Genomic DNA, 25427 nt, shown 5'->3' on the forward strand with positions numbered 1-25427 from the left:
CCTCGTCGCCCTGTTCACCGCACGCAGCGGATGGTCCAGCTGCTGCAAGCTCGTAATTCCCTCCAATCAGATCGCAGGGAAATACAACAGAGTGGCATTGGGGGGGGAGCTGGACCTGGTCGGCCTGGGCGTAGAGGGCGTAGTCGAGGATGATGTTGAGCAGGTTCGGGTCGTCCGGCAGGCACGGAGCTCCGACCTCTTTATTTTTCTTTACTTTCTTCTCCTTCTTCTTCTTCTTGTGCTTCTTTTTCTGTTTCTTCTTCGCGCGCTTCACTTCTTCCTCTTCTTCTTGGGCCGCCTCCTTCTCCCTCACCTCCGCCTCCTTGCGCTTCCGGGCCATCTTGTGGCAATAACTGAAAAAAAAAGAAAATAAATAAAAGAATAGAGATTGGCCAATACCAGGAAAAGATATTGGGTGGAATGATCAGCACACGATGGGGGAGGGCTGGTCGAGGGTGTGGTGGCCGCAGCCGCCGCGGAGGAGCGGGCAGAGGAGGTGGCCCAGGAAGTGGCAGTCGGGGAAGGCCATCTCCGTGTCGCACCGCACGTCCTGCACCGTGCCGCCGGGCTGGTCGATCGCCGAGATCAAGTCCGACGTCGTCCTGGCACATCAAACATATCAATATGTCAATATATATAATATAAACATCACTGGTTGGTTGGGCTTTGGGGCAGGGGCGTGTACCGGATGGTGGCTGTCCATTGCTGGATGGCATCAAATTCGACGCCAAATTTCCTGCGAGCGAAAGAAAGAACGAAGAGCGTCAGAAAGAGCGAGAGCGAAAGCGATCAAGGGTGAAGAGAGAGGGGAGGGGGGGAAAGAACGAAGGGGCGTAAGGGGAGACTTACCGGCGTGAGTAGACGATGCCGGGGGCGTTGTAGGTGATCGCGGGGAGACCCTCCTTGGCGCCCACCACCTGCGCCACCGAGCCGCCGAGCGAATGGCCCGTCATCATCACCTTCCGCTGCGATTTGATCTGTCGTACCACAAAAAGATGCAACCGTCCAATCGCGATTAGCTCAGTCTGGTGGTGCGAGTGGGCAAAAAAGTTATTACAAGTCGGTTGTAAGTAAGCGGCCTACCAGTTGCACGTAGGCCAGCACGGAGCTGAAGTAGGAGAAGTCGTCGTCCGTGGGCACGAACATGCGCTCCAAGTAGGACATCACCTGTATACATATATATTTATAAATATATAAATATATAAATGTCGTTTTTCACGGTAACATGTGCGGATCAGTTAATTGAAGCTGCGTAGAACATAACACCCGCAGCGCACGCAGCGCGCATCAGGTCAAGTCGGGTACCTGAACGAGGACGGCGGTGGAGGAGTCGGGCCAGGTGAAGACGAACGGGAACACCATCGAGACCAGCTCCAGCTGGAGCGCCTCCGACCACAGGTCCAGGTCCTCCAGTCCGTCCACGATCGATGCCGTGCCGCGCACGCTCTGCGCATACAAAAGAGTGGATTTAGTGGCTTGGTGCGCGTGCGGTAGCGCGTGTGCGTGTGCGGTGTGTGCGGTGTTGACAGCGAAGGACGTACAACGACGGAGAGGTTGCGAGAAGGGGAGTAGAAGTCGAAGAAGTGGACGGGCTCCTGCTGGAAGTGGCGGAGCTGCCAGTCGGACCCATTGAACCAATGGTCGGCGTAGCGCCAGTAGTCCGTCGAGTTGATCTCGAAATACGCCAGCCTGTGCGCACGTTCAGACATGCTGAGCCCACAAACACGCGCACACACACGCACACACACACGCCACCGCACACGACGATACAATGTTGGCCTACCAGGAGAGAAGGCCGAAGTCTACGATGTCGAGATCGCCCCACTGGGCGTTACAAAGCTGGTACTGCATTGGCGGCTGCTTCTCGGCGGCCACCGTCGTCTGGCGACCGTTCGCCAATGATGATGGGTGCGATGGTGGTGGCGGTGATGGTGGTGGCTGCCGTGCCGCCAGCCGAGAAGACGACGACGATGGCGAAGAAGGTGATGATGAAGAAGAAGAAGATGAGATGAGGAGGGGAGGAGGGCGATGATGAAGTGGCGGAAGAAGAGTCGAGAGGGAGGGGCGGAGGGAGGAGGTTGAGGAGGGCGGGGCTGTCGGGGGAGATGTGGGCCGCCTGGGTCTGGGTGCTGAGGCTGCCCAGCAGGAACCCGAACCCGAGTAGCGTGAGGCCCAACAGCACCACGTACCTGCGCGTATCACAATAGCAACGTGAGCACATGCAACACTATCGAAACCACACCACACACACACACACACACACACACACACACACACACACACACACACACAAAAGAGAGAGAGAAGGGAACATGGAGTACGGCGTACACGGCGAGGGGCCAGATGGAGGCCTTGCCCTTCCAGATGTGCTTGAAGGCGATGCCCACCGCCGGAAACGACAGGAGGAAGAACAGCAGCGCCGATACGCCAGCGCGCACTGGAAGTGCGACAATCATATGATATGATGCGCAGTGAGCACCCTCGACGGCCACATCGTGTCATTGGTGTGAGTGGTGGGGCAGCAGCTACCGGAAATGAGACAAAACATGGTCACGATCACGAAGACGGACAGCGGCAGGAGGAGCCACGTCGACGACCACAGCACACGCTTCGTAGCGCTGCATAGAGAGAAGGTGTGGGTGGTGAGTGGGCGGATGTAGAACATGGCCCGTCTGTGATATGTATGACACTATAAAACAATATAATGTGTTCATGATAGGGGCAGGGCAAGTACCGGAAGCAGGAGCGGAAGCAGCCGGGCTGCTTGCGCGGAGGCACGAAGCCCAGGTTGATGGCCACCTCCTCCTCCAGGGCCTCTTGCTCCGCCACCTCCATCCGGTGCCCCTTGACCTGTTCACCACATGTGTGTATGCCACGGTTAGGTTCGGGCTGGAATGTGAAGGATGACAGCCCAAATGGACGGGAGCGTGCCTGGAATTTCCACACGGCATTGTGGAAGGAGAGCGGAGTGGCGAGGGCGGCCAGGACGAGGCCCGTGCGGATGACCAGCGCGCGGCCCCACGACGCGTCGCCGCTCCGCTCCGACTCTCCGGCGCTGCCGCCTCCGGGCAGCTTGTAGGGCGCCTCGGCCCACTGCACGCGAATCCATCGGTAGTACTCGCAGTGCTCCGACAGCGCCTGCCGATTGGCGTGCGTTGCTGACGTCAGCCCAACACAGCACAAGAGTGCATGATGACGTCAGCACATGTGGTGGTAGCGACCGGCACCTTAAAGTAGCCGGTGATGATGAAGAGGACGGCGAGGCCCAGGCACACGAGGAAGGAGATGCAGAGGAACCAGGCGGGGAAGAGCGACACGTCGCCGGCCACGACGGCCACCGGGATGGCGGCGATGACCGACGGCACGATGATGATGGTGCGCACCACGGCGTGCCGCCGCGTGTCGACCTCGCGCGCCGGCAGCAGCAGCGACGCCTCGGGACTGTACCACCGCGACAGCACCTGCGCCACATGAAATTATTAGTAATAAATTGTTAGTATTATCATTATTGGCATTGGCATTGGTATTGGTATTGTTCGTAATAGTCAATTATGAACATAATTATTAGTGTTATTGGAAAAATAAATGACAGGTTTGAGTACCCGTTGGGGAAGGGTGGTGAAGAGGAGACGATCGGCGAACTTGCGGTATTGCGCCCTTCGCGGCACCGAATCGGCCACGAGCGCGAACACGTCATGGATCAGGATCTGCGGATTCAACACAAAAATACAAAATACAAAACAACGTTTGTTCTTCTCTCGTCAGTCCTGATCCACACCGGTCCAGTGTCGTGTGTGTGTTGTGTGTGATGTAACAACGTACCGGGAAGGCGGTGACCGCGTACAACCCGAAGATGATCAACGCGACTATAATGAAGTTGGTGGTGAGGTTGCACGTCAATGTAGGCAATGTTGTTTTGGGGAGAGGGGGAGGGCGTACTGACGACGACGGGGTAGACGGCGCTGCTGAAGTTGCGCGCGGTGGCGCAGGTGAAGATGAGCTGCGACAGGAAGTTGATGCTGAAGGAGATGGTGGTGACGAACACCACCACGAACACATACATACAGTACAGGTACGTGATCACCGACACAAAGTCCCACACCGACTCCTTGAGCCTGCCGACCCCCAACACCACACCGCCAGCAATCTTAGTCAGCACAAGCGCACACGACACACGACACACGACACACGCACACGCATCACGCACACGCACACGCACACGCACACACACACACACGTTACCGACGCATTTTGGGAAGGGATTTGAGGCTCTTGCGGTGGCCAGCGGGCAGCACGGCGGGAGCGAAGACGCTGCCGTGCTCGCCGCTGTCGTCGTCGTAGCGATGGCGGTGGGTGCCAGTGCGCGGCTGCGGGAGCGGCGAGCCGTACGACTCAGTCTCCGAGAAGTCGCCGTCCGACGCCAGCGAGCCATTGAGCAGCAGCCGCGGGTCCTCTTCCTCCTGTGTGTAGCGTCACTCTTCATCAGCCATAATTAATAATAACTGAACGATTTATCGATTATTTTTTTATTTATCGATTTATATTGTTGGATTTATTTTTTAATTAAAATACCTTCGACTCATTTATATATATTTATTTTATTCAGTGCTATTTTTGTCTGGGGCAAGAGGGAGGGGGCACCTCGCTCAAGTCTGGCCGAACCACCGAGTGCGCCCGCAACATGATCCTGGACGAAGATGGCAGGGAAGAAGGCGCACAGACTGGTCCCGGTTCCTTGGCCGGCCCGATAACGCGAAAAGCTAGAGTACAAGTTCCCTTGGCCTGTGATTTTGTTATTTTTATTTTTTTTCATGCTGACCTCATTTGGCAAAGTTGCACAAAAGCTGCGCAGTGGGCTGAAACAGCGCTTCTTGTTGTAGAAACACCACGATCGAGAGAGATGGCGAGAATGGGGCTTGTAGCGCTGCTGCTCGTGGCGATGGCGATGACCGTGCTGGCTGTGTGCCCCGCGAGGGTGCAGAAGCCGGCACCTGCCTTCACTGCTGACGCTGTTGTGGGCAGCGACTTCAAGTCCATCTCCCTTTCTGATTTCGTTGGTATACTACACCTCCACATCATCCGTCCTCCTCTTCAGTGTGTTTTATGAGTGGGAAGCACTCCTGAATCTATGCTTCCAATAATCCACAATTCGCACACTCACGCGTTATGACTCCATCTCCACCTTCTTGCGTTTGGTGGCTCAGGCAAGTACGTGGTGCTCTTCTTCTACCCCCTCGACTTCACCTTCGTCTGCCCCACCGGTACTGCCTGCCCTCGAACCCCCCCCCTCTACACGTTGCGTTGCCTTGCCTGCGCTAACCCGCCCGCCCCACCCCCTTTGCTCGACCCGACGATTACAGAGCTGACGGCGATGAGCGACCGCGTGGAGGAGTTCAAGAAGCTCAACGCCGAGGTCGTCGCTGTGTCCGTTGACTCCAAGGTGCTCGCCCTCGTTCCCATTCCCCTCACGACATAGCCAAGCACGGACAACTAACTGGCGTGTGTGTGTGTGTGTGTGTTGCGACGCCCGTCATTGCGCGAATCAGTTCTCCCACTTGGCGTGGACTAAGCTGCCCAGGTCGGAGGGCGGACTGGGCGAAATGCACATCCCCCTCGTCGCCGACATCACCAAGCAAATCTCGCGCGACTACGGCGTCCTGCTCGAGGTACGCCCGGGCGACTCCTTGACGTCGCATGAGGGAAAGTAACCGACACACACACACACGACACCAGGATGGACCGGACCAGGGCGTGGCCCTGCGCGGCATGTTTATCATCGACACCACGGGCGTGATCAGGCACATCACCATCAACGACTTGCCAGGTAGACACGCGCACACACCACAATGACACACATCATCATTCTACAATTCTACAATTGATCACAACCAAATGTTGTTGGTTGGTTGCGTGCGTGGATCAGTGGGTCGTAATGTGGATGAAACGCTGCGTTTGGTCAAGGCCTTCCAGCACACCGACAAGCACGGCGAGGTGTGCCCCATCAACTGGCAGCCCGGCCAGAAGACCGTACGGCCCCTCCCTCCAACAACACTACTGCTCTGTATGGCCATACAGCACCCTAATCAATCATGTCTTGCCTTTTTTTTTTTTTTTGTTCCTTGCAGATGAAGGCGTCACCGGAGGAGTCCAAGGAGTACTTCAAGGATATCCAGCTGTGAAAACTACCTTTGAAAGGTTGCAATCATAGTCAGCCCCCCCCCCGCCTCCAAACAGGCGTCTTCTCCAGGATGAAGGATCGGTTTCGGCGGTGCTCCTCGTCTTCCGCCTCCTCGTTGTCGCTTTCGTTCTTTTCCGCCCCCTCAGCTGCGTCTCGTCGTATTGCCCTCGGCCCTTCTTCCGTTGCGACAACGTCATGCGCCATGCGCCAATTCCGACAGACCAGGACAAGGTTGTTTCCGTGGAAGTCGTTGAATTCTGGCAGGGATGGGGAGCAAACTTCCAGTAAATATACGTCACCAGCACGTTGCTAGAGAAACAGAAGAAGAGAGAGATTGCTCTGATTTCCGTCACGCAATCAAAACCATCATATCAACAATGTCGGTCGCGGGCACAGTCCGTGTAGTGCGAAAGCCCCTCACCAGCAGATTCGCGGCCAAAGCGCCCATCACGCTCACGCCGGCAGCTGTTTCGCGGCTCCATTCGCTAATGGGAGGATCGAAGGACAAATATGAAGGTATCCGATTGGATGTCAAGTCGCGAGGCTGCGGCGGCAACTCCTTCACCCTCGACTATGCCGAGAAAAAGGAGAGGACAGACGAAGTTGTAGAAGCGGATGGTACCCCCCCCTCGAGATTTCTCCTGATTGATCGGGCTAATGGCGTGATGCTTGCTCCCAAAGCAGGCGTGAAAGTTTTTGTGGGGTCCAAAGCCCTCCTGCACGTCATCGGAACCGAGATGGACTACGTGGAAGATGACCTCCAATCTGGCTTCGTGTTCAACAACCCGCAGGCCAAGTCTACCTGTGGATGTGGGGAATCCTTCACCTTGTAGCCCGCCCTGTACCCCTTTCCTCATTATCTATCTCCATTCGCGAATGTAAATAATAAAATAACGAAAGCCTACGCGTTCTCGTCTGGCGTTGCACACAAGCGGGTAGAGAAGGAAGAAGGAGAAGAGATGAGCCGAGTGAAAGAAACAAGAGGAAGAAGTGACCAGGTTGTTGTTGTTTAGGAGGCCTGTGTGGGCGAGAAGCGAGAGACAAGACGCTCCCAGCTCTGCTCCAGCAGCTCGAGCTCCTTGATGTAGGGGTGCTTGGGCGTGCGCGCCTTCGCTTGGCTGTGAAGTGATGGAGAACGACATCATGAGCACTCGCGCTCGAGGGTGCACGTCACGCAGGAGCGAAGGAAGGGAAAAGGTGGTGTACTTGAGGTAGCGGTTGACCACTTCCTTGGGCTTGCCCATGTGCTGGTACAGCGCCACCAGGTTCACCAACGTGTCCACGTCATTGGGGTTCTACATCAACGAGGAAGAGAAAGTTGAGCATTCATGTACTGTGAAGATGGAGCACAAGCAAGTGCCAAGAGGTATGTAGTTGTACCTTCTCCATGGCCTGGAGGAGGAGCTTTTCGGCGTTCTTGGGCTCGTCGGGCTTGTCGAGCCTCTTGAGATGAACTGAGGCCAGGCCGTTGAGCAAGAGCGGCGTCGAGTTCCACTTCTCGGTGAGCTCTGTGAGGATGAAGAACGCCTCCTCCAGCTTCTCTCCACCCTGTGTTCACAGCGTGCAACGTTGGGTCAGCTCGCGTTGCAGGGCTGCAGAGACACCACCAAGCACAAACACAAACACAGCACCACATCATCATCATCATCATGCACCACGTCCACGTAGAATAGTGGGAAAGAGGCAGCGGTACGAGGGCGATGTCAAGCCAGGCGGTGGCGAGTTGTGTAGCGGTGGCGTCATCGTCGATACCCTGCATGGTGCCGAGCTCCTTCTGCGCCAGGTCGAGTCTGTCGATCTGGATGAATGCTCGCACGAGCAGCGCACGCCTGTAACGTGTAAAAACGGCGATTGATGGATCAGGAGGCGAATGAGAGATTAAGAGCTTTCCTCTTACACAAGAATGCGCCATACCCCTCCAGCGATCTGGACTGATGGAGAGCCCTGAACACCTCGTCGTAGTTTTCCTCGTAGAAGGAAATCAACCCACTCACCAGCTGCACGACGTCATTGTTGACCATGCGAGGATCGCTAGGCCAGCTCTTGATCGTGGTGAGCACGATGTCTTTGTTGCGCTCGCTGGAGAGATAGCTCGCGAGCGCCTTCACTGCCACGAGGGCCGCATTCGGGTTGCTGTCCTTGATTTCCTCGAGCACGATGTTGTAGTCGCCCTTGGCGATGTAGGAACGATAGATGATCACATCACGCTCCACCTTGTATGCTTCGGGGAGGTGGTCCAGCGTGAGTCCTTCATTGATCGCCGCTTGGTAGTTGCCGATGAGGAACAAATTGCGAAGCTCGAACAGTGGATCCGTGTCGCCCATTATGAGTGAAGAAGTTAAGAGGAGGAAGAAGTAGAACCGACCGAGATGAACCTCCAATGCTTATCAATTCAACAGTTTTGTTCTTCTGGAGCGACCACGTCAGCAAGCGGACTAGAGAAATGAATAGAGAAAATAGCATTTACAGAGAAGAAAACCGCCGCGTTGTGGCGCCGCTTATCCATCCGATCTGAGATCGCGATTCAACTGATTCTGGAAGAAGACCGGTTGCTCTTCGTCCCTTTTGCACCCACCAGGGATGGATTGGCTGAAATCGTTCGTCAAGCCAACAACCACCAAGGCAGAATGTTGGAGTGCCACGCGCACACCACTCGCGGTGGCCAAATTTAGAGCCCTCTTCAAGACCTACACCGAGACCAAGGGAGAACAGGTGCTCAATAAGCTCTCTCTAATCCTTTGTCATGTTTTCAGAGTATTTGTATTGATCTGTGCGACTACACAGGACAAGCTGGTGCAACTGAAGAAGGTGCTCGCACTCTTCGTGCAGCTCTACGCCATTCCAAAAGTCGATGACCCTCACATACTCCTCGAAACGTATACACCCCTTTGCGTGTCATGAGTGTGTCGTGTCGTGCAGCGTGTGTCGTGTTGCGTGTCGTGTCGTGATGCCAGATGGCTACGCAAGCTTGGTCGGTTGACTTTAATGTGTGGCCAACCAGGTTTGGAGACACGAAGGACTTGGCGTTCGCCACGTCGCGCTTCTTTGTGCGACAATTGCGCGCAGCTTGGAAGGACTGCGCCAGCAGAGAGCAGCGAGCACGCGCGCTGGCCGATCTCTTCGCCTCAGCCGACATGCAGGACGTCTTCGATGCCCTCGAAGTGCTGGCATCCGAGGTATGCGCCGGTACTCCTTCTTGTTTGCTGTTTGTTGTTTATCTCACCACCCGACGGCCACACCACACAGGCCAACGTGCGCAACATGATTGGCGCATCGCTGCCCTCCATGCTTGTCGAGGTGTTTGATGTTCTGCTGCCGCTCGGCTCGCTGCAGATCGCCAAACGGTCGGAGCCAGGTACGAACCAAACCATGCATTTTCCATTGCCATCGTACCCTAGCACCCAATGCCCTCACACCGCGACCCCCCCCCCGTGTCTCTGCCTGGCAGAGCCCGCTGAGGCCTGGCTCTCACGCCTCTTGCTCCAATGCTGCAAGGTATTTAGAATATGCCTATTAGATGGCGTGGTTGCTGACCATGCATAAACATTACTATGTACATATTTACATTTACTCACTTTGTGTTTTTCACCACATCCATCCAGAGCGATGCCATCGTGGACGAGTTGCAAAAGTCGGACACGCTCTGCTTGCTCCTTGACATGGTCGCCAGGCCTGCTCCGCTGCTGCGAGTGCCGCACCTCCGCAAGCGGTTCGCCACGCGCATGTCCTATATTTGCGTAGATGGCGATGATCTCACTGAACGCTTCTCTCATCTCCTCTCCTCTAGACTCGCGGGCGCTGCCGGGCTCGTGCTCGAGCACAAACTGGACAAGAACACGATCGCCCACATTCGCCACCAAACCACCGCCGACGGGCAAACACAGCACACCTTGGCCGACCAGTTGGCGAACTTCAAGAACTTTGAACAGTTCGAGAGCCTGGAGGCTCTGGCTCTCGTGCTTTCCCACATCATTCGCATTCTCCGCGTACGTGCCCGTGCCCTGATCTCGTCTCTGCGAAATGATGTGAGATCTCACGACACACACGACACACACGACATGCAGCGATCGTGTTCGGTGTCTGATCAGCTGATGGAGGACTTTGCAGCGGCGCGCGGCTACGGCGTGGTGGAGCAACTGTTGACCTATCTGGACCGACTGGTCGACCCCGGCGACAACACGGGGTCGCCGCACAGTGAGCAAGTCGCCAACCACCACCACCAGCCGATCATCGAAGATCGCGACGCGCGGCTCGCGGTGGCGATGAACGTGATCGAGCAGATCGGCGAGTTCGTGTGGGTCGGGTCTCGACCGCTGGAGCTGCCCGAGGACGACCTCCTGGTCTACTCGCCCTACAACGAGGACTCGCTCCCGCCACCGGCCTCGGCCGCCGGCGACAAGGGCAAGGAGGGCTGCATTCGCAACATGGAACCTCTCAAGATCCTACAAAATTTCGTTCTCGAGGTACCAGCGCGTGTGTGCGATGGTGTGTGTGTGTTGTGTGTGTGTGTGTGTGTGTGTGGCTCGTGTCACGCGTTATAACGTTTGATTGGTTCCACGATCACAGGGCACGAACAGCATGCTACGGCTGCGTGCGATCGATGCGCTGCAATCCACCCTCTCGGCCAGCCCTGCGAACTGGTGGCTCATGCAGTCGATCCGCCCGCTGGCGCCTCTCATCGAGCGCATGGACTCCATGGACATCGTGCTCCAGCAGGCTCTCACGCGCCTCCTGCTGTACATCGCCACCGTACACAACTTCGTTCCGTTCCAGGAGCTCGCCAGGTAACTCGTTGAAGAAGCACACATTCCATTCCATCCGTGTGCGGTGCGCACTCACACCCACTTTCCCCGTTTCGTGTCTGTTTTGTTTGCTTTTTTGGTGTTGTTGTTGTTCCCAGCCTGTTTTCGCTGCTGCAGACAAAAGCTGATATTACCACGCTCGAGCTGATTGTAAATACGGCCAAGCGGCTCTTGAGCTCCAATACTCAGTACGTGGCTTCGCCCCAGCACACGCCCACGCCCACGCACACACGCGCGCGCACACCACTGCGCACTCACCACACGCGCACGCTCCACGGCACACTCACCCACTCGCATTGGCCAACCGACAGGTACACAAGAATTTTTGTGGAGGCTGGCCTGCTGGATCAGCTGGTCGCGTGCTTTCACAAGCTCGACTCGTACCCGGTGTCGTCGCTCGTCCAGCTTCTCGCGTTGATGCGCATTCTGCTCTCGCCGTCGTTCCCCAACAACTTTCACCTCTTCCGCCAAGCGTGCGTCTCCTCTCTCGCCTCCTCACCTCCGCATAGCCGGTGTGTGTGTGTTGTGTGTGTGTGTGTGTGTTGTGTGGTGAGAGCTGGAGCTCACGTTGCACGAGGTGGATAACAGGGGTGCGGATCGCATGCTCGAGAAATTGCTGCTCGACGCCGAGCGACGGCCAGTCGCCCTGCGCCTCTATCGCACCCTGCTCCGACACGACCGCGAACACACGGCGCGCGACATGCTCGCCCTGGTCGAACTCCTGAATGCCGGGTGCAAGCACGACCCCGTCGCCTCGGCGCTGCTGCGGCGCGACATCCTGGCCATATTGGCCGAGGAATTCGACGGCAACGCCTCGCTCAAGGCACATTCCACACCTCCATTCACCACATTCCATCAGGCAGCATAGTCTAACACACATGCTTGGCGTTCCACACGCGTGCAGGATGCATTCCGCGAGGCCGGTGGGTTCATGGCGCTCGTGTCGTCGCTGGCTTCGCTGGAGGGCAGCCTCAGCGCCGACGCCACCGATCGCACGGCCTGCCTGGAGCTGATGAAGTCGGTCTTCACCGCGCTCGCGCTGCTGCTCTCGGCCAGTCCGGCCAACCGCACATACTTTCGCGATAGCAACGGTTCGCGCCATCCAGCCTTTTTCACATTCTTGCGCACCCACATGCACCACAGCGCACCATTTGACAATTATTCTGGACATTTGGTTCAGGTTACATGGGGCTGGTCGCGGGAATCAAGCTCACGGGCGTTCTCGGCACGCCGAACGCGTGGGAGGTGGGCGTGTGCTTCTTCGCCTTGTCCGCCTATCGAACGCCAGCCCAGCTGTTGCAATTCGGCGAGGTAATTCTCATTATAATAGCTACTATAGATTTATATCTCTTGAAATATTTGATATGTTTTTTGGTGTGCTGCTGACGTCTGTCTGTCTGACACGCTTTGCAGAAGCCGACGCGCAGTCAGGTAGACAACGCACCGTTGCGGAGCGGCGAACCCATCGTCAAACTCATCTCCCTGCTCCCGCTGATGACCCGCGACGTGGAGCAGCACCTGCTGCGTCTTCTGACCCGGTGGGCCAAACTGTCTCTTCGCACCCGCCAGACTCTTTACGGCGCTGGTGCCATCCTCTCTCTCTTATTTTAGATCTATGACGTGCGTGCGTGCTTTGTGCGTTCTACCGGTCATGGCACACAACGCTCACCGGTGAGTTTTAAACGCAGGTGTCGTGGGATTGGTTCTTCGCGACTACACGGCCGAAAAGCCGCTCAGCCCGCCCCTGCTGCGGCTGATCGTGGTCCTCGCCTCTTTCCGGTACGAGTCGCCAGCGAAGCACAGCGCTCGCACTTTTAATCGTTACACACTTTTTATCGCACATATTGACACATTCTTTTCCACATATTCATATGTGCGTTTATAAAACAGATTGTCGGTCGAGGAGTGGCGGCTGCTGATGCGGCTTGCCATGGACGTCAAGCTCCGAACGAACCGCGTTTCCATCCTCAAGGTCCTGGCCCAAATCGGCCACCTTGGCCAGAGCCCGCCGTTCGTGGAGCTCAAGACCACCATCCACCACACCGCCTGCCTGCAGAGCACTTGGCCCGGCGAAGGCTGGCCCACCAGGTCAGCTCTCTTTGCGTGTCTTGTGTCGTGTCGTGTGTCGTGTGTCGTGTCGTGTGCGTACTCACATTCTGCCCCCTCTCCAGTTATTCGATTCTGTTGTGGTTCTACATCGATCACGTGGGGAGCGCGGAGCGGCTCGACCTGGTGGCGCTCAAGGGCGTCGACAGCGCGTCGATGAACCTCTCGGTCGCACTGGCCGAGGGCAAGCTAGTCGTGCAGGCGGCCGCTGCCGTCACCGAACTGCCCATCGGCTGGCAGCGCAAGAAGTGGCACCACTTGGCCCTCATCTCCTCCCGCAAGCGATTCCAGGTATGTGCCGTGTCGTGTCGTGCCGTGTTGCGCGTTGTGTCGTGTTGCGTGTCGTGTGAGCAGATTATTTATAAATCGAATGAACGACCAGGCGAGCGATTTGCACGTCTATCTCGACGGCAATCTGGTACACACGGGCAAGCTGGGCTCCGCGCCGCGCAAGTTGCCCGCGGTGTCGTTCACCATCGGGTCGGCCTCGGCCGGCTCTGGCGCGCACGCGTCGTCCCAGCAGGGAGGAGCCACCGCCGCCACCACCGCCGAACACGGAGAGCCCACGTCCACGCCCGGCTGGGTGTGGCGCGCCGGACAGCTGTGGGTGCTCGAGGACGACCTCAACGAGACCCAAATCGCCACCTCCTACTGCCTCGGCCCTGGCTACAAAGGTACACAACGCAACGCAACGACACGACACGACACACGGTCTTATACTGTTTTGCCAACACTCGCAATGGTCGGCAGGCGTGTTTCGACCGCCACTGGCGTCGCATCTACCGGCTACGGTGTTTATCAAGAAGGCCTCGGGTGGCCTGACAAGCCCCCGCGGCGGCGGAGGCGGCGAGGGCGGAGGTGGTGGCGGCATCGGCCGCAGCAGCAGCACCACCAACGTCAGCAGCGTGCTGGGCGGCCGCGCGTCGTCGAACGCGGCAGCCGAACTGCAGAAGCCGAGCTTGCGCTCCGAGACCTACGTGCCCATCCCACCCGAGCGCGTGCTGCTCTGGTACTGCGCGCGCATTGTGCTGGCTTCCCCCGGTGCGTACCACTGCTTTATTCGTGTCGTGTTGCGTGTCGTGTGTGTTGTGTGCTTTGTGTTATGTCGATTGACGCGCCGTGTGTCGTGTGTCGTGTGCAGACAAGCGGAATACCCAGCTGCAGGTGCCCAATGGCGGGCGCGGATTCGGAGGCGTGGAACCGCCGCAGCCGCAGGCGGCCCTGTTGGGCGGTGCGATGGCCTTTCACCCGCTGAGCCTCGCTGACGCCGTGCGGCTGGTCGGCGGTCCCAACGTCCTGCTCGCCCTCATCGCCGACGCCCAGGTGCGCACCACCACCACCATCTCACACACCGCACATTCGTCATCTCCCAACCACGCAACTCGCAACCCAACGTGTTCGCTTCAATTCTCTATTTATTGCCGCAGAATGATGAGGAGCTGAACTGCACGTTGGACCTCTTGTGTGCGCTGTTGCCACCCAATCCTGGCCTCACCCGCGAATTCGAAGCTCTTGACGGGTACGTTGGGATTATTATTGCTATTATTGTTATTATTATAATTATTCATTATTATTATTCTTATAATTATGCACCATTATTATTGTAATTCATTTATGGCCCACCAGGTATCATCGATTGGCGACGATCCTCAACGCCAAGCGGTCCCTGCTGAGCGTCCCGAGCCTGGTGCTGCTGCTCAAGCTGGGCACCACCTCCCTGGTGGCCAGCCGCCGAGCCCAGTCCATACCCGACACCACCGCCAGCGCCGGCCCGGCCGTACACGCGCAGCCGCGGGTGCACCACATCGTCGTCAATCCGCGCGCGTTCTCGGACCTCCTGTGCGACCTGGCGCTCTGGGAGCGCGTCGAGGGCGCCACGCCCGCTCTGCTGTCGCACCTGCTCGCTCTCCTTTCGCCGCACAGCTCCTACCGCAAGAAGAACCTCCACACCCTGCTCAACCGAGTCAAGCTCGTCCCACTGCTGTGCCGGTGCGCGCCACCGCCTTTTGTGTGTCGTGTGTGTGTGTGTGTGTGTGTCGTGTGCTCACGCCTCCATGCGTGCGCGCAGCTACTTGGCCGGAGGCAGTGTGGCAGAGGCCACGCTGGCGATGGTGGTCGAACTCTTGGCTGCGTTGCTCTCCCCTCCCGAGATGCTCCCAAGCGACCTTCAGGTTGGTCTATTAATTATGATACTTATTTATTTATGTTATGCGTTATTGCTAATTTATTATTTATTCTTAATATTAAGGTGGCTGTGTGATGCTTCTAATTGTGTTGTGTCGTGCGGCGTAGATTGTGTGCGACCTGGTGGTGCTTCAACTGCGCAAGCATGGCCGAGGCGAGGCGGTCAGCGCCACTCCCGCCCTCGAGGCCAAAGAGTGCACCGAAGTGGCGGTGGAGAACAAAGAAGCCGACGGCGCCGTTAACGAAGTCGCAGCCGCCGTGTCGCCCGCGAATGGCGCGTGCGAAAGGGCGAGCGTGGGTCTGGCCGCACTGGACATGCTCTCGAGCCTGCCGGCCGACTCACCTATCATCCATTCCGGACCCATCAGCCCAGGTACGTCGCTCACTTCACCGGTCATGTCTGTTACTATCTCACTCAACTGTGTGTGTGTGTCGCGATATGACAGAGTGGATACTTTCGATGTTCTACGGTGCGCAGAGCGTGGTGGTTGTTACGCATGCGCTGCGATTGCTGTGCGGGCTCGCACAGGCTTCACCGGCGTGGCTCGCCAGATTCCGTCTCGCGGGCGGGTAACTCACCTGTGACCCACCTCATAGCCGTATACATGTTCATGTGGCACTCGCATCATACTCACCTCTGTCGTCACAACACACAACACACACCCAACACATACACAACATACACAACACACACCACCTCTGGCGTCATGGTGGCGCAGGTTCGAGCCACTCGCGACCGTGCTGCGACCGTTCGCGAGGAATGGCGAGATCTACATGTGCCTCCTGTCTCTTCTGCTCGACCGACCCACCGCCGGGCTCCCGTCGGTTCAGCAACCGCAGTTCGACCACGTCTCCCTCTTCTCCGTCTTTTCGGTATGCATCCGCACACGCACCGCACACGCACACACGCCACCGCACACGCGTGTTGCGCACGTCACGCACAGAGAGCACTTGGTACCCTGACAACGCAGAGGATTCATGTGTTGGTGGGGTGTCGCGCGCAGTCGCCCAAACAGTGCGTGGGGTGCCGGGAGGCCCTGCACGTGATCCTCGCGCTGCTCAAGGAACTGGTCGACGCCAACGACGGCGATTCGCACCCGGCGACGGTGGTCCTCGAATTCCTCCTCCACCTCTTCGACTCCGCCAAGGAGCTACGGGTAACACACCACCGCACACGCACACATGACACACACCGCACACCATCGCACACATGACACACGATACTCTCCGCTCACATTTTTGCTGTGTGGCGCAGGGTCCCGTCTTTGGGAACAGCGCGGTGCTGGTGCTGTCACAAGCCTCCTGTTCCCGCAGGACCACCTCAGTCCCCGAGCTCCAGGACGCCATCCTCCAGGGCAAGGAAGAGGAGGTACGCATGCAAACCCGAACAAACCGTTTCCCACCAAATATCTCACATTCCCTCATTCCACGTCTTGGTGACACACGACACACACGACACACACGACACACACGACACACACGAAGACAAAGTCGCCGGGCGTGGAGTGTAGCCCGCCCAAGCTGGCGCTGGGACTGCTCCTCCGCGTGCTCGAGCGTGCGGTGACCGAAACGACCGACGCCGCGCTCTTGACCAACGTCATCCTCGATGTACGGCTTGACTCTTGAGTCAACACCGCTGCCGTGGCACACATTCATTCTCTCTCTTTTTTTTGCTCGATCGAGTGCTGACGTGGCATCACACGCGTCGTACAGGCCACGCCCAGTGAATGCCGCGAGGAGGAGGTGTCCGTGTTCCGTGTCGTATTCCTGACCTCAGTCGCCAATCATTTCCTTCGCTCCATGCTCCGGTACGTCGCACGACACACCGCACGACACACCGCACGACACGCACACGCAGTGCACGATAGTTGATGCTATGTATGTTTGAATGTACGTAGTGAGGGCTACCACCACGAGCCGGAGCAGAAGGAGCGGGTGCTGCTGAATCTCGCCCAGCTTAGCAACCTGCTCGTCGACGAGTCCACGGCCGACTGTCTGCCGCTGCCGCTGGCGTTCCACTTCACGCTGGCCGTCCTGCGCCACTGCTTCAGTGTCGACACCGAGGAGGTCGTGCAGGAGGACGCGGTCGGCATGATCGAGCGCAGGCTCGCCTTCCGCGCGCTCAACCGCGTCGTCCTGGCCCTGCTCAGCACCGAGGTACCTACCTATTATCTGTTTAAATTTTTATAGTAATAGCAATAATAATCACACGCGATTTTTAATGGATTCTTAACAATGTTAATTTTGTAGGTGGAGGAAAAGATGCTGGCGGCGCTTCAGGAGGTCATCGACTCGCAGCGCGTGCTGTTTGCGCCCAGCAACGCCGACAAGGAGTTCATCGCACAGCTGTGCTTGGTACGCCTTGAGAGACTGAATGAACTGCAAGACTGCTGCTGCTGCTGAGCGACATTGTGCTGATGCGCTCACCCACACCACACCACATGCTACGAGCAGCAACTGGCCGGACAGCTGGTGCACGACAACTCCTCGATTCGCTCGCTGGCGGCTAGTCTGTTCAAGCTCCTGCTGCTGACCAAGGAGGAAATGATGCGCGAGTTCCTTGTCACCCGTATCCAAGTGCGTCAACTCAACACCACACTCACACACGACACACGACACACGACACACGACACACGACACACGACACACGACACACACACACACACACCGCACACGACGCCGCACACACACTAATTCTAATACACGCGCAGGGTCAGCAAGTGGACCTGATGACGGACGGCTTTGATTGCCTGCTGTCCATCGACCTGGCCCGCTTCGCCTTCTGGGCCGTCGACGCCATGCCGGCCATTCGCCTGGCCTTTGGTGGCACGGCGGACAACCCGCGGCCCGCCAACGAAGCGGCGCGCCGCGAGGCCTATCTCGAAGACGTCAAGTCTCGTCGACAGGCCGCCCTCCAGCAAGCGCAGGTAATCACCTGCTCCCTCCCAAATTTCGCTTTCGCGTTTTTGGTTTCGTTTTCGTTCTCTTTCTTTTGACAACTTAGTTTTGATTTTTTTTGTTGTTGAGGTGGTTGCGGCGACGAGGGCCGCGCGGACGGCTCGGTTGCGGACGGCGGCCCAGTTCGCGGTCAACGAGGCGCAGGAGCGCGACACGGTGGATCGGCGCAAGTGCCGGGAGAAGGCCTACCACGACGTCTACGAGGAGAGCAAGTGGTTCGAGACCGCCCTCGAGCTCTACGCCGAGCGGGCGCTCTGGGGCAGCGACCACCCGCTGCCCTACACCAAGTGGCGGCTCGACCAAGTCGAGGGGTACCTCTACTACCACCACTACACCGCACCCACCTAGGGCCTAGTCTCACCTTCACTGCAGACCACAGCGCATGCGGAGGAAGCTGGTGCCCGACACCGCATTCTGGCGACGCTACAGCGAAACACTCGCGCAGGCCGATGTCTCGGTACGGCACCGCACACGACACACAGTACAACACGCAACACGCAATACGATGCGGCACACACTGACGCCGTAGGGTTTGAAATTGCAAAACAAAAAGGTGGGCGACTACGAGGAATTCAAGGAATACGGCCAGCGCTACTCGAATCCCTTTGTGGCGCTGGCCGGTCTTGGCCAGGCGAGCCCTGCGCAGCAGCGATTAGCCATCACCGCCGATGGCGGCGCTGCTGCTGATGCTCCGGGCGTCGACCGCCGGGAGTCAGGGGACTTGGAAGATGAGGACCTTGTGCAGGACTTTGTGGTCATGGCGGTGGAGCCGGACGCGCGCGAGGACTACCTCGGACTGGTGCGCGAGCTTCTGGGCATGAGCGACAAGAGCAACATCGAGTCGGTGCACGAGTGCCAGCGCCTCGAGGGACAGGAGCCCATAGGTGCGCACACGCACACGCACCACCGCACACACCACCGCACACACCACCGCACACGCACACGCACCACCGCACACGCACCACCGCACACGCATGAAGTCTAACTTTTGTGGGTGCGCACACGCAGACGGGATCATGCTGATCTGCGCGCGCTCGGTGTACATGGTCGAGGGCTTCCGTCTCACGCCGGCCGGTCGCGTTGTGCCTCGCGTGGGCAACGTGCCGCCGACTCCTCCTCACATCGTCAAGTGGTCCCACAAGGACGTCGCCCAGGTTTGTCCGCTCTTCCCATCACCATCATCATCAGTGAGCTTATCATCATCGACGTCGGCGTGTGGCGTGACGAACAGGTCCTGCGTCGGCGGTACTTGCTTCGTCCGGTGGCGCTGGAGGTGTTCCTCAACGACGGCTACACGCACCTGCTGGTGCTCGACGTCCAGGAACGCGAACCCGTCTTCAAGTCCCTCCTCGGACACGCCAAGTACGCACACCTTTCCTCCTTTTTTCCGTTTTATATCTAATTTCTATTCCTGTATTGTACATTTAAAAAAGTAACATGTACTCATTGCTAATATGTTGCCCGTTTCTCACTTTTCGCAGTGTAACAGAGAACTTTTCGCCAGAGAGCCTCTCCACTACGTCGCCCCGCTCCAGCGGTACCAAAACACCCCATTTTACATGTATGGACTATCCACTTTGGCTGATTGCGGCGGTTTTCTTTTGGTTTGCTTGTGAACTTCGCCAGGCGCGGACACGGACGGATTCACTAAGCTGGGCAGCATCACGGATCTGGTGCTGTGGCGCAAGTCGTCCACCGCCAAATGGCAGAACGGCCAACTCACCAACTTCCAGTACCTCATGGTACGACTCGCCCATTCCGAGCGGAACGGTGTTACGATGTCGGCACTGGGGCTGATGGTCGTGTCGTTGGTCGTCGTTGGTCGTGTCGTGCGCTAGCATTTGAACACGCTTGCCGGGCGCTCGTTCCACGACCTGTCGCAGTACCCCGTGTTCCCGTGGGTCCTATCCGACTACTCGTCCCCCGAGCTCGACCTCAACGACCCGCAGGTGCGCCTGCCCGCCCAGTCCAGCCTCCTTAATAAGCCTCGCTGCTGACGTGTACAGCTACACGCATGACTTGGGCCGTAGGTGTATCGCGATCTCTCGAAACCGATGGGCGCGCTCACGCCGGCCCGAGCGGCCAAGTTCGACGAGCGCTACCAGGGCTGGCAAAGCGAGGAGCAGGACGGCGTACCCAAGTGGCACTACGGTACACACGCCCTGAAGGATTCCACACATTCTCTAGTCCAAGTTGTGTGCGTGTGCGGTGATGCGTGTGCGGTGGTGTGTTCAAGTCTCACGGTTTGGTACGATTTGCATGGTAGGCACGCACTACTCGTCGGCGGGCATAGTGGGCCTGTACCTGCTCCGGCTGGAGCCGTTCACGCAGCACTACCTCCACCTCCAGAACGGCCGATTCGACGTCGCCGATCGCCTGTTCCACTCCGTGGCCGAAAGCTGGTATGAACTATCATTTCTCACTCGTTTTTGTTGTTGCAACGCAACGCAACGCTCACCGGCGCCATTTCCACGTGGCAGGGAGTCGTCGTCGGGTGCGGGGGAGAACTACAGTCTCACCGACGTGCGTGAGCTCACGCCCGAGTTCTTGTACGTGTCGCCCCCGTATGTGCGTGTGCGTGTGCGCACACGCTCGAGCGCTGACACACAACACGCGCGTGTGGTACATATCCATCATCATCATCATAGCTTCCTGCCCGAGTTCCTGGAGAACGTGAACAAGTTCGACATGGGCCACAAGTACACGGGTGATCGCATATGGGACCTCCAGGTGCCGCCCTGGGCCAAGGGCGACCCGCGCCGCTTCGTCGATCTCCACCGCGCCGTACGCTCCCCTCGAAGCCCTCAATCTGCGCCTCGTGCCTTATCAAACTTATGTGTGTCGTGCGTGTCGTGCGTGTCGTGTTATGTGTCGTGTTGTGTGCGATACAGGCGCTCGAGTCGGCGCTGGTGTCGGAACACCTGCACGAGTGGATCGACCTGGTGTTCGGGTGCAAGCAGAAGGGCCAGGCGGCCGAGGAGGCGATGAACGTGTTCTACTACCTCACCTACGAGGGCGTCGACATCGACGGCATCAAGGTACGCACCACTTGGTTAAAAAAACAGAAGATGGTCTTTTTCCAGTGCTGACGTGGCGCACATTCCGATGTGGTAATGGTCGGTCGACATTCCTTACATTTCATCTAGGATCCGCTGAAGCGGGCGGCGATGCTGTCGCAGGTCTACAACTACGGACAGACGCCCACGCAGCTCTTCACCAAACCCCACCCGAAGCGCCGCACCGCGCAGCTGCCCCGCCCCATCGACCCCTCCCACTGGGTGCCCGCCCACATCGCAGGTATGTCACGTCTGGACACGCGACACGCAACACGACACACGGCCATCTCACGCCTATGCAACAACAGAGGCCAAATCGAAAGTTGGACAGTTGAGCAAGCCCGACAAGAAGCTGCTCGTGCTCACCAACAGCAAGGTTCTGCTTTCCGCCCATTCCCCTCTCGCACGCACACGCTCACTCTTACCCTTCGTTCTTCTTCGTTCTTCTTTATTCTTCGTTCTTCTTCAGACCTTCATCCGGCCCAAGTGCAAGCACTACCTGGCGTGGGGCTTCTCCGACTTCTCGCTGCGTCTGCTCGCGACCGAGGGCGAAAAGCGGGAGGTCGTGTGGGACAACATCGAGGTCTGGGGCCAGCTGCGCCACGTCGCCGTCAGCGAGGACGGCAAACAGGTCGTCACCGGCGGCACCGACGCGGTACCCTCACTTTTCCCCACAGTGCCGTGTGTGTGTGTGTGTCGTGTGTGTCGTGTGTGTCGTGTGTGTTTAGCTCACCCATATCGTCGTTGGGATCCAAGGCGGTGTCGGTGTTCCGCATGTTGAAGCAGGGCAGCACGGACGACGTGGGCAACTCGCTGGTGCTGGTGAAGCGGCTCTACGCCCACTCGAAGCCTATCACCGCGCTGCTGGTCTCGCGCGCTCACTCGGTCATCGTGAGCGCCTCGGAGGGCGGCGACTGCGTCGTGTGGGACCTCAACGGCCTCTTCTACATCCGCACCCTCGGCCCCCTCGACCACCCCGTCTCGGTTATCGCCCTGCACGAAGTCAGCGTACGTCGCCACCTTAATCACAACCACCACCTTAACTACGACACGAGCGCCATCTTAACAAGACCGCTGCGCCACCTTAACCACACAGGGCGATATCGTGGTGTGCGCGGGTGGTGAGGTGTCGGTGTGGACCATCAACGGAAGGCTGCTGCATAGCAACCGGACCCAGCCGGCGGCCTCGCCCATCACCGCGGTGACGCTCACGCAGTCATGCGAGTGGTCGTCGGCGCACAAGGTCTACATCACCGGCCACCAGGACGGCACCATCATGGTTCGGCCCCATCTCATTTTCTTTTTGCAATTACGTGTGTGCGTGTGCGTGTGCGGTGGTACATGTGCGGTGTTGTGTGTGCGATAAGCATTGTAAAATGTGAGCTATTGTTTAACATTGGCGCGGTCGCAGTTGTGGGGCGTGGGTCGAACGGACGAGAAGGAGCTGACCCCGATCTTCACCTTCGGCCAACACGGCGGGCGAGCGCCCATCACCGCCCTTCTCCTCACCCGGTAGGCGGCCACCACCCACGTGCGTGTCTCGCTCTGAACTAACTGACACAACACACACACGACACACACGACACACACACCACACACACGACACACGACACATGCGACATGTAGGGACGAGCGGATGCTGTATTCGGGTGACGCGCAGGGCATGGTGACGGGCTGGGCCGACGAGGAGCACCACGAGGTCGAGCGCCTGCCGCGGCGCTCCTCGGGCACCTTCCTCCGCATGCCCGCCTCGTCGTCGTCCTCGCGCAGCGCCGACAGCATCCCGCGTGCCACGTCATCATCATCACTGGCCACGTCATCATCGTCATCGTCATCGCTGGCATTGGCGGCGAGCGACACCTACCCACTGAGCCCGCGCAGCAGCGGCGGCAGCGGCCGGCCATCGTCGCCGACGTCGCTGCACCAGTCGGTGGTGACCAAGACGCAGCGACGATCGAGCAGCGGCAACGGTGGCGCCACTGCCGAAGCGCCGCCGACATCTGCGACCGCGGCTGGCGGAGCGACGCCGGTGGGGCGTCGGTACAGCTTCGGGCTGGGGTCGCTGGTGCCCACGCGCAAGTCCGGCGCCACCTCCCCGCCTCGCCCACCCGGCCAGTAGTGGTCGTGTAGGCCCACCAACGCACAGCCCATAATCAACCAAGACACCTTGCATTTTTTATTGTAACATGTTGTGTGGGCTGATGTGTGAAAGCGCAGTGGTGGCTCAGGGCTTCTTGTGGATGGTGGTTGGCGTGAGGGAGGTCAGGCGGCCGTAGAACTCGACGGCGTAGTTGTCCGTCATGCCGGCCACAAAGTCGCAGATGTCGCGCTTCGCCCTCGCTTCCCACCTCCTCACCCTCTTCTGCAGCTCTTCTCTCCTCTTCAGGAGCACCGCATCACCATCACCATCATTCCTCACATTCTCCGCATCGAGTAGCGCCGCCAGCTCGGCCTTGGCCGCCGACACCTTCACCATCTTCTTGGTGAAGCGCGCCCGGCAGTCCGGCGGTAGCTTGTTGCCTTCGGGGTCGGCCCACAGCAGCCGGCAGAGCTCGCTGACCACGTGACGGCCGTTGGTCTCGAAGGCCTGCAGGACCGGGGTCTTGATGACGAAGAAGAAGGTGAAGTGCTTGAGCACCATCACCCGCTCGAGCGCCACGCGGTCCCAGGCCACCTCGCTCAGGCAGGCCGGCTCGCGGGGCACGATCGACACGCCGGCCATGAGAGTCTTGACCAGCTCCGACGTGAACGCCGTGCGGTAGCGCGCGTTCTCGGCCAGCTTCTTGGCATTCCTCTAGGTGGTCGCCGCAAAGTGAAAGTCGCACCTGGTCAAGTCGTCGTCCACCTCTTCTTTCTCTGGCTGTCGTCACTGCTCTCCTCCTCATCGCTGGACCTATCGTCGAAGGCTTTGCCCGGCGCAATTTTCCCGTTGGTGGGCTTTTTGGCTGTTACACAGCAAAGTTAAACGTGTTGCCATGCAACACTAGCATGGAAAAGGAGAAATTCACCTGAAACATGGGCCAGGCCCATTGCGGCGATGTCCCGCAGCACTCGCCGTACGTCGGCCACGGTGAAGTCGGCCAATTGGTGGGCCTCGGGGTCGCTCCTGATCTTCTGCGCCACCTGCGCGGCCAGTTGGTGACTGCAGGCCAGCATGTCCATCACGCTCATGAAGCCGCCCTTGAGTGAGTCCTCCAGATCGGAGGTCGAGAACGCAATGTCGTCAGCCGCGTCCATGATCGAGCACTCAATGGTTCTGATGCGGAATGTGGTTCAGTATAGACTAATGCCTCTATGCCCTTGTTGACATAGTGAATACCTGAGGGATCCGGGCAGTGCGTGTTTGCCGAGCACCTGTTGTCTGACGTGGCGCACGATCTTCCTCTCGGAGTGGTAGTAGCCCTTCTTGACCCGCGTGCCGTCTTCAGCCAGCTCGCCCAGCTCCTGGTCCTTCTTGATGATGGCCGCCAGCGCCCTATCACATTTGGTTATTTTATATTTATGTTTATATTTATAAATTAAAATTGGACATATAGTTAATTAGTAAAAAACTAGAATGAATATGTAAATTATGATAATATGATGCGAACCTGCAAGTTAGGTTGAGGCCAAAGCCCTTGCGTTTCTTCTCGAGCCGGGCCAGGACGCGGAGGGTCTGGGCGTTGCCCTCGAACCCGCCCGCTTCGCGCATCCACTCATTCAATGCTCTCTCGCCGTTTCGGCCGAAGGGCGGGTGCCCAATGTCGTGCGCCAGTCCCGCCATGTTGAGCAGCCCCCGCGACAGGCCACTGTTGGCTTGGCAGGCGAGGGCCTGCGCGATCTGGGCCACCTCGAACGAGTGGGTCAGGCGGGTGCGAAACACGTCGGACTCAGAGGCGGGAAACAGCTGGGCTTTGTTGCGCAGCCGCCGAAGCGAAGCCGAGTGGAGCACCCGCGCGTAGTCGCGGTCGAAATCGTCCCGCCAGGCCGGATGCTGAAGCGGAAGCTGCGCTTCGTCTTCTTCGGCCAACAGCCGACTGCGATCTGCTGCGGTGTACAACTCGTTGAGAGGCTTGGTGGCGTCTGTTTCCATGGCTTAATGATGGTGATTTCACAAGACTAAAGATCTTAGGTTCGGCGATGCCTTGTCGCTTGCCTTCCAGG

The 25427-nt window shown here is 58.3% G+C and overlaps 8 protein-coding genes across 8 annotated transcripts in view; 5 read left to right on the top strand and 3 right to left on the bottom strand.

Moving 5' to 3' along the window:
* Positions 1–56, top strand: part of ACA1_158670 (uncharacterized protein) — a gene marked incomplete at both ends in the record, with an annotated part of 938 nt that extends 882 nt beyond the window's left edge. The window contains one exon of the mRNA XM_004348490.1: positions 28–56. Coding sequence (XP_004348540.1) covers positions 28–56 — 29 coding nt within the window. The remainder of the gene's footprint in view (positions 1–27) is intronic.
* A 368-nt stretch (positions 57–424) lies between these two features.
* ACA1_158780 (uncharacterized protein) lies at positions 425–4683 on the bottom strand (the record flags this gene model as incomplete). Its single annotated transcript, XM_004348491.1, has 18 exons — positions 425–602; positions 686–736; positions 850–977; positions 1084–1167; positions 1306–1446; positions 1542–1689; positions 1784–1845; positions 1964–2189; positions 2329–2437; positions 2530–2618; positions 2735–2850; positions 2947–3138; positions 3228–3461; positions 3603–3707; positions 3823–3866; positions 3940–4115; positions 4243–4460; positions 4642–4683. 18 exons carry the CDS (start codon positions 4681–4683, stop codon positions 425–427), a joined length of 2343 nt encoding a protein of 780 aa, XP_004348541.1.
* Positions 4684–4909: 226 nt separating this feature from the next.
* On the top strand, positions 4910–6179 carry ACA1_158790 (2cys peroxiredoxin, putative; the record flags this gene model as incomplete). The annotated part of the gene is made up of 7 exons (XM_004348492.1): positions 4910–5057; positions 5205–5261; positions 5361–5440; positions 5547–5666; positions 5734–5824; positions 5924–6027; positions 6126–6179. The coding sequence occupies 7 exons, from the start codon at positions 4910–4912 to the stop codon at positions 6177–6179; spliced, it is 654 nt and encodes a 217-aa protein (XP_004348542.1).
* A 376-nt stretch (positions 6180–6555) lies between these two features.
* Positions 6556–7011, top strand: ACA1_158800 (iron sulfur assembly protein 1, putative; the record flags this gene model as incomplete). Its single annotated transcript, XM_004348493.1, has 2 exons — positions 6556–6796; positions 6863–7011. The coding sequence occupies 2 exons, from the start codon at positions 6556–6558 to the stop codon at positions 7009–7011; spliced, it is 390 nt and encodes a 129-aa protein (XP_004348543.1).
* A 176-nt stretch (positions 7012–7187) lies between these two features.
* Positions 7188–8502, bottom strand: ACA1_158810 (the record flags this gene model as incomplete). Its single annotated transcript, XM_004348494.1, has 5 exons — positions 7188–7296; positions 7385–7473; positions 7559–7726; positions 7872–8007; positions 8093–8502. The coding sequence occupies 5 exons, from the start codon at positions 8500–8502 to the stop codon at positions 7188–7190; spliced, it is 912 nt and encodes a 303-aa protein (XP_004348544.1).
* Positions 8503–8758: 256 nt separating this feature from the next.
* ACA1_158820 (uncharacterized protein) lies at positions 8759–11848 on the top strand (the record flags this gene model as incomplete). Its single annotated transcript, XM_004348495.1, has 12 exons — positions 8759–8890; positions 8963–9054; positions 9180–9354; positions 9425–9533; positions 9627–9673; positions 9781–9887; positions 9966–10164; positions 10267–10641; positions 10745–10962; positions 11079–11168; positions 11292–11453; positions 11569–11848. 12 exons carry the CDS (start codon positions 8759–8761, stop codon positions 11846–11848), a joined length of 1986 nt encoding a protein of 661 aa, XP_004348545.1.
* Positions 11849–11992: 144 nt separating this feature from the next.
* On the top strand, positions 11993–23403 carry ACA1_158830 (Beige/BEACH domain containing protein; the record flags this gene model as incomplete). The annotated part of the gene is made up of 43 exons (XM_004348496.1): positions 11993–12071; positions 12161–12291; positions 12412–12565; positions 12669–12759; positions 12871–13068; positions 13152–13377; positions 13469–13760; positions 13837–14127; positions 14228–14409; positions 14514–14605; positions 14713–15075; positions 15155–15257; positions 15379–15643; positions 15717–15840; positions 15990–16143; positions 16275–16427; positions 16526–16639; positions 16756–16878; positions 16984–17078; positions 17169–17427; positions 17521–17625; positions 17725–17847; positions 17982–18197; positions 18298–18531; positions 18608–18685; positions 18758–19112; positions 19237–19382; positions 19460–19590; positions 19710–19765; positions 19855–19970; positions 20067–20177; positions 20259–20379; positions 20495–20630; positions 20709–20777; positions 20877–21012; positions 21120–21266; positions 21375–21525; positions 21593–21660; positions 21754–21939; positions 22041–22292; positions 22381–22563; positions 22696–22796; positions 22911–23403. The coding sequence occupies 43 exons, from the start codon at positions 11993–11995 to the stop codon at positions 23401–23403; spliced, it is 7203 nt and encodes a 2400-aa protein (XP_004348546.1).
* Positions 23404–23508: 105 nt separating this feature from the next.
* On the bottom strand, positions 23509–25356 carry ACA1_158840 (metal dependent phosphohydrolase; the record flags this gene model as incomplete). Its single annotated transcript, XM_004348497.1, has 5 exons — positions 23509–24076; positions 24130–24229; positions 24293–24540; positions 24604–24759; positions 24875–25356. The coding sequence occupies 5 exons, from the start codon at positions 25354–25356 to the stop codon at positions 23509–23511; spliced, it is 1554 nt and encodes a 517-aa protein (XP_004348547.1).
* Positions 25357–25427: the final 71 nt, after the last annotated feature.

This window comes from Acanthamoeba castellanii, assembly GCF_000313135.1.
Source record: "Acanthamoeba castellanii str. Neff unplaced genomic scaffold scf7180000084724, whole genome shotgun sequence".
NCBI classification, from domain to species: domain Eukaryota; phylum Discosea; order Longamoebia; family Acanthamoebidae; genus Acanthamoeba; species Acanthamoeba castellanii.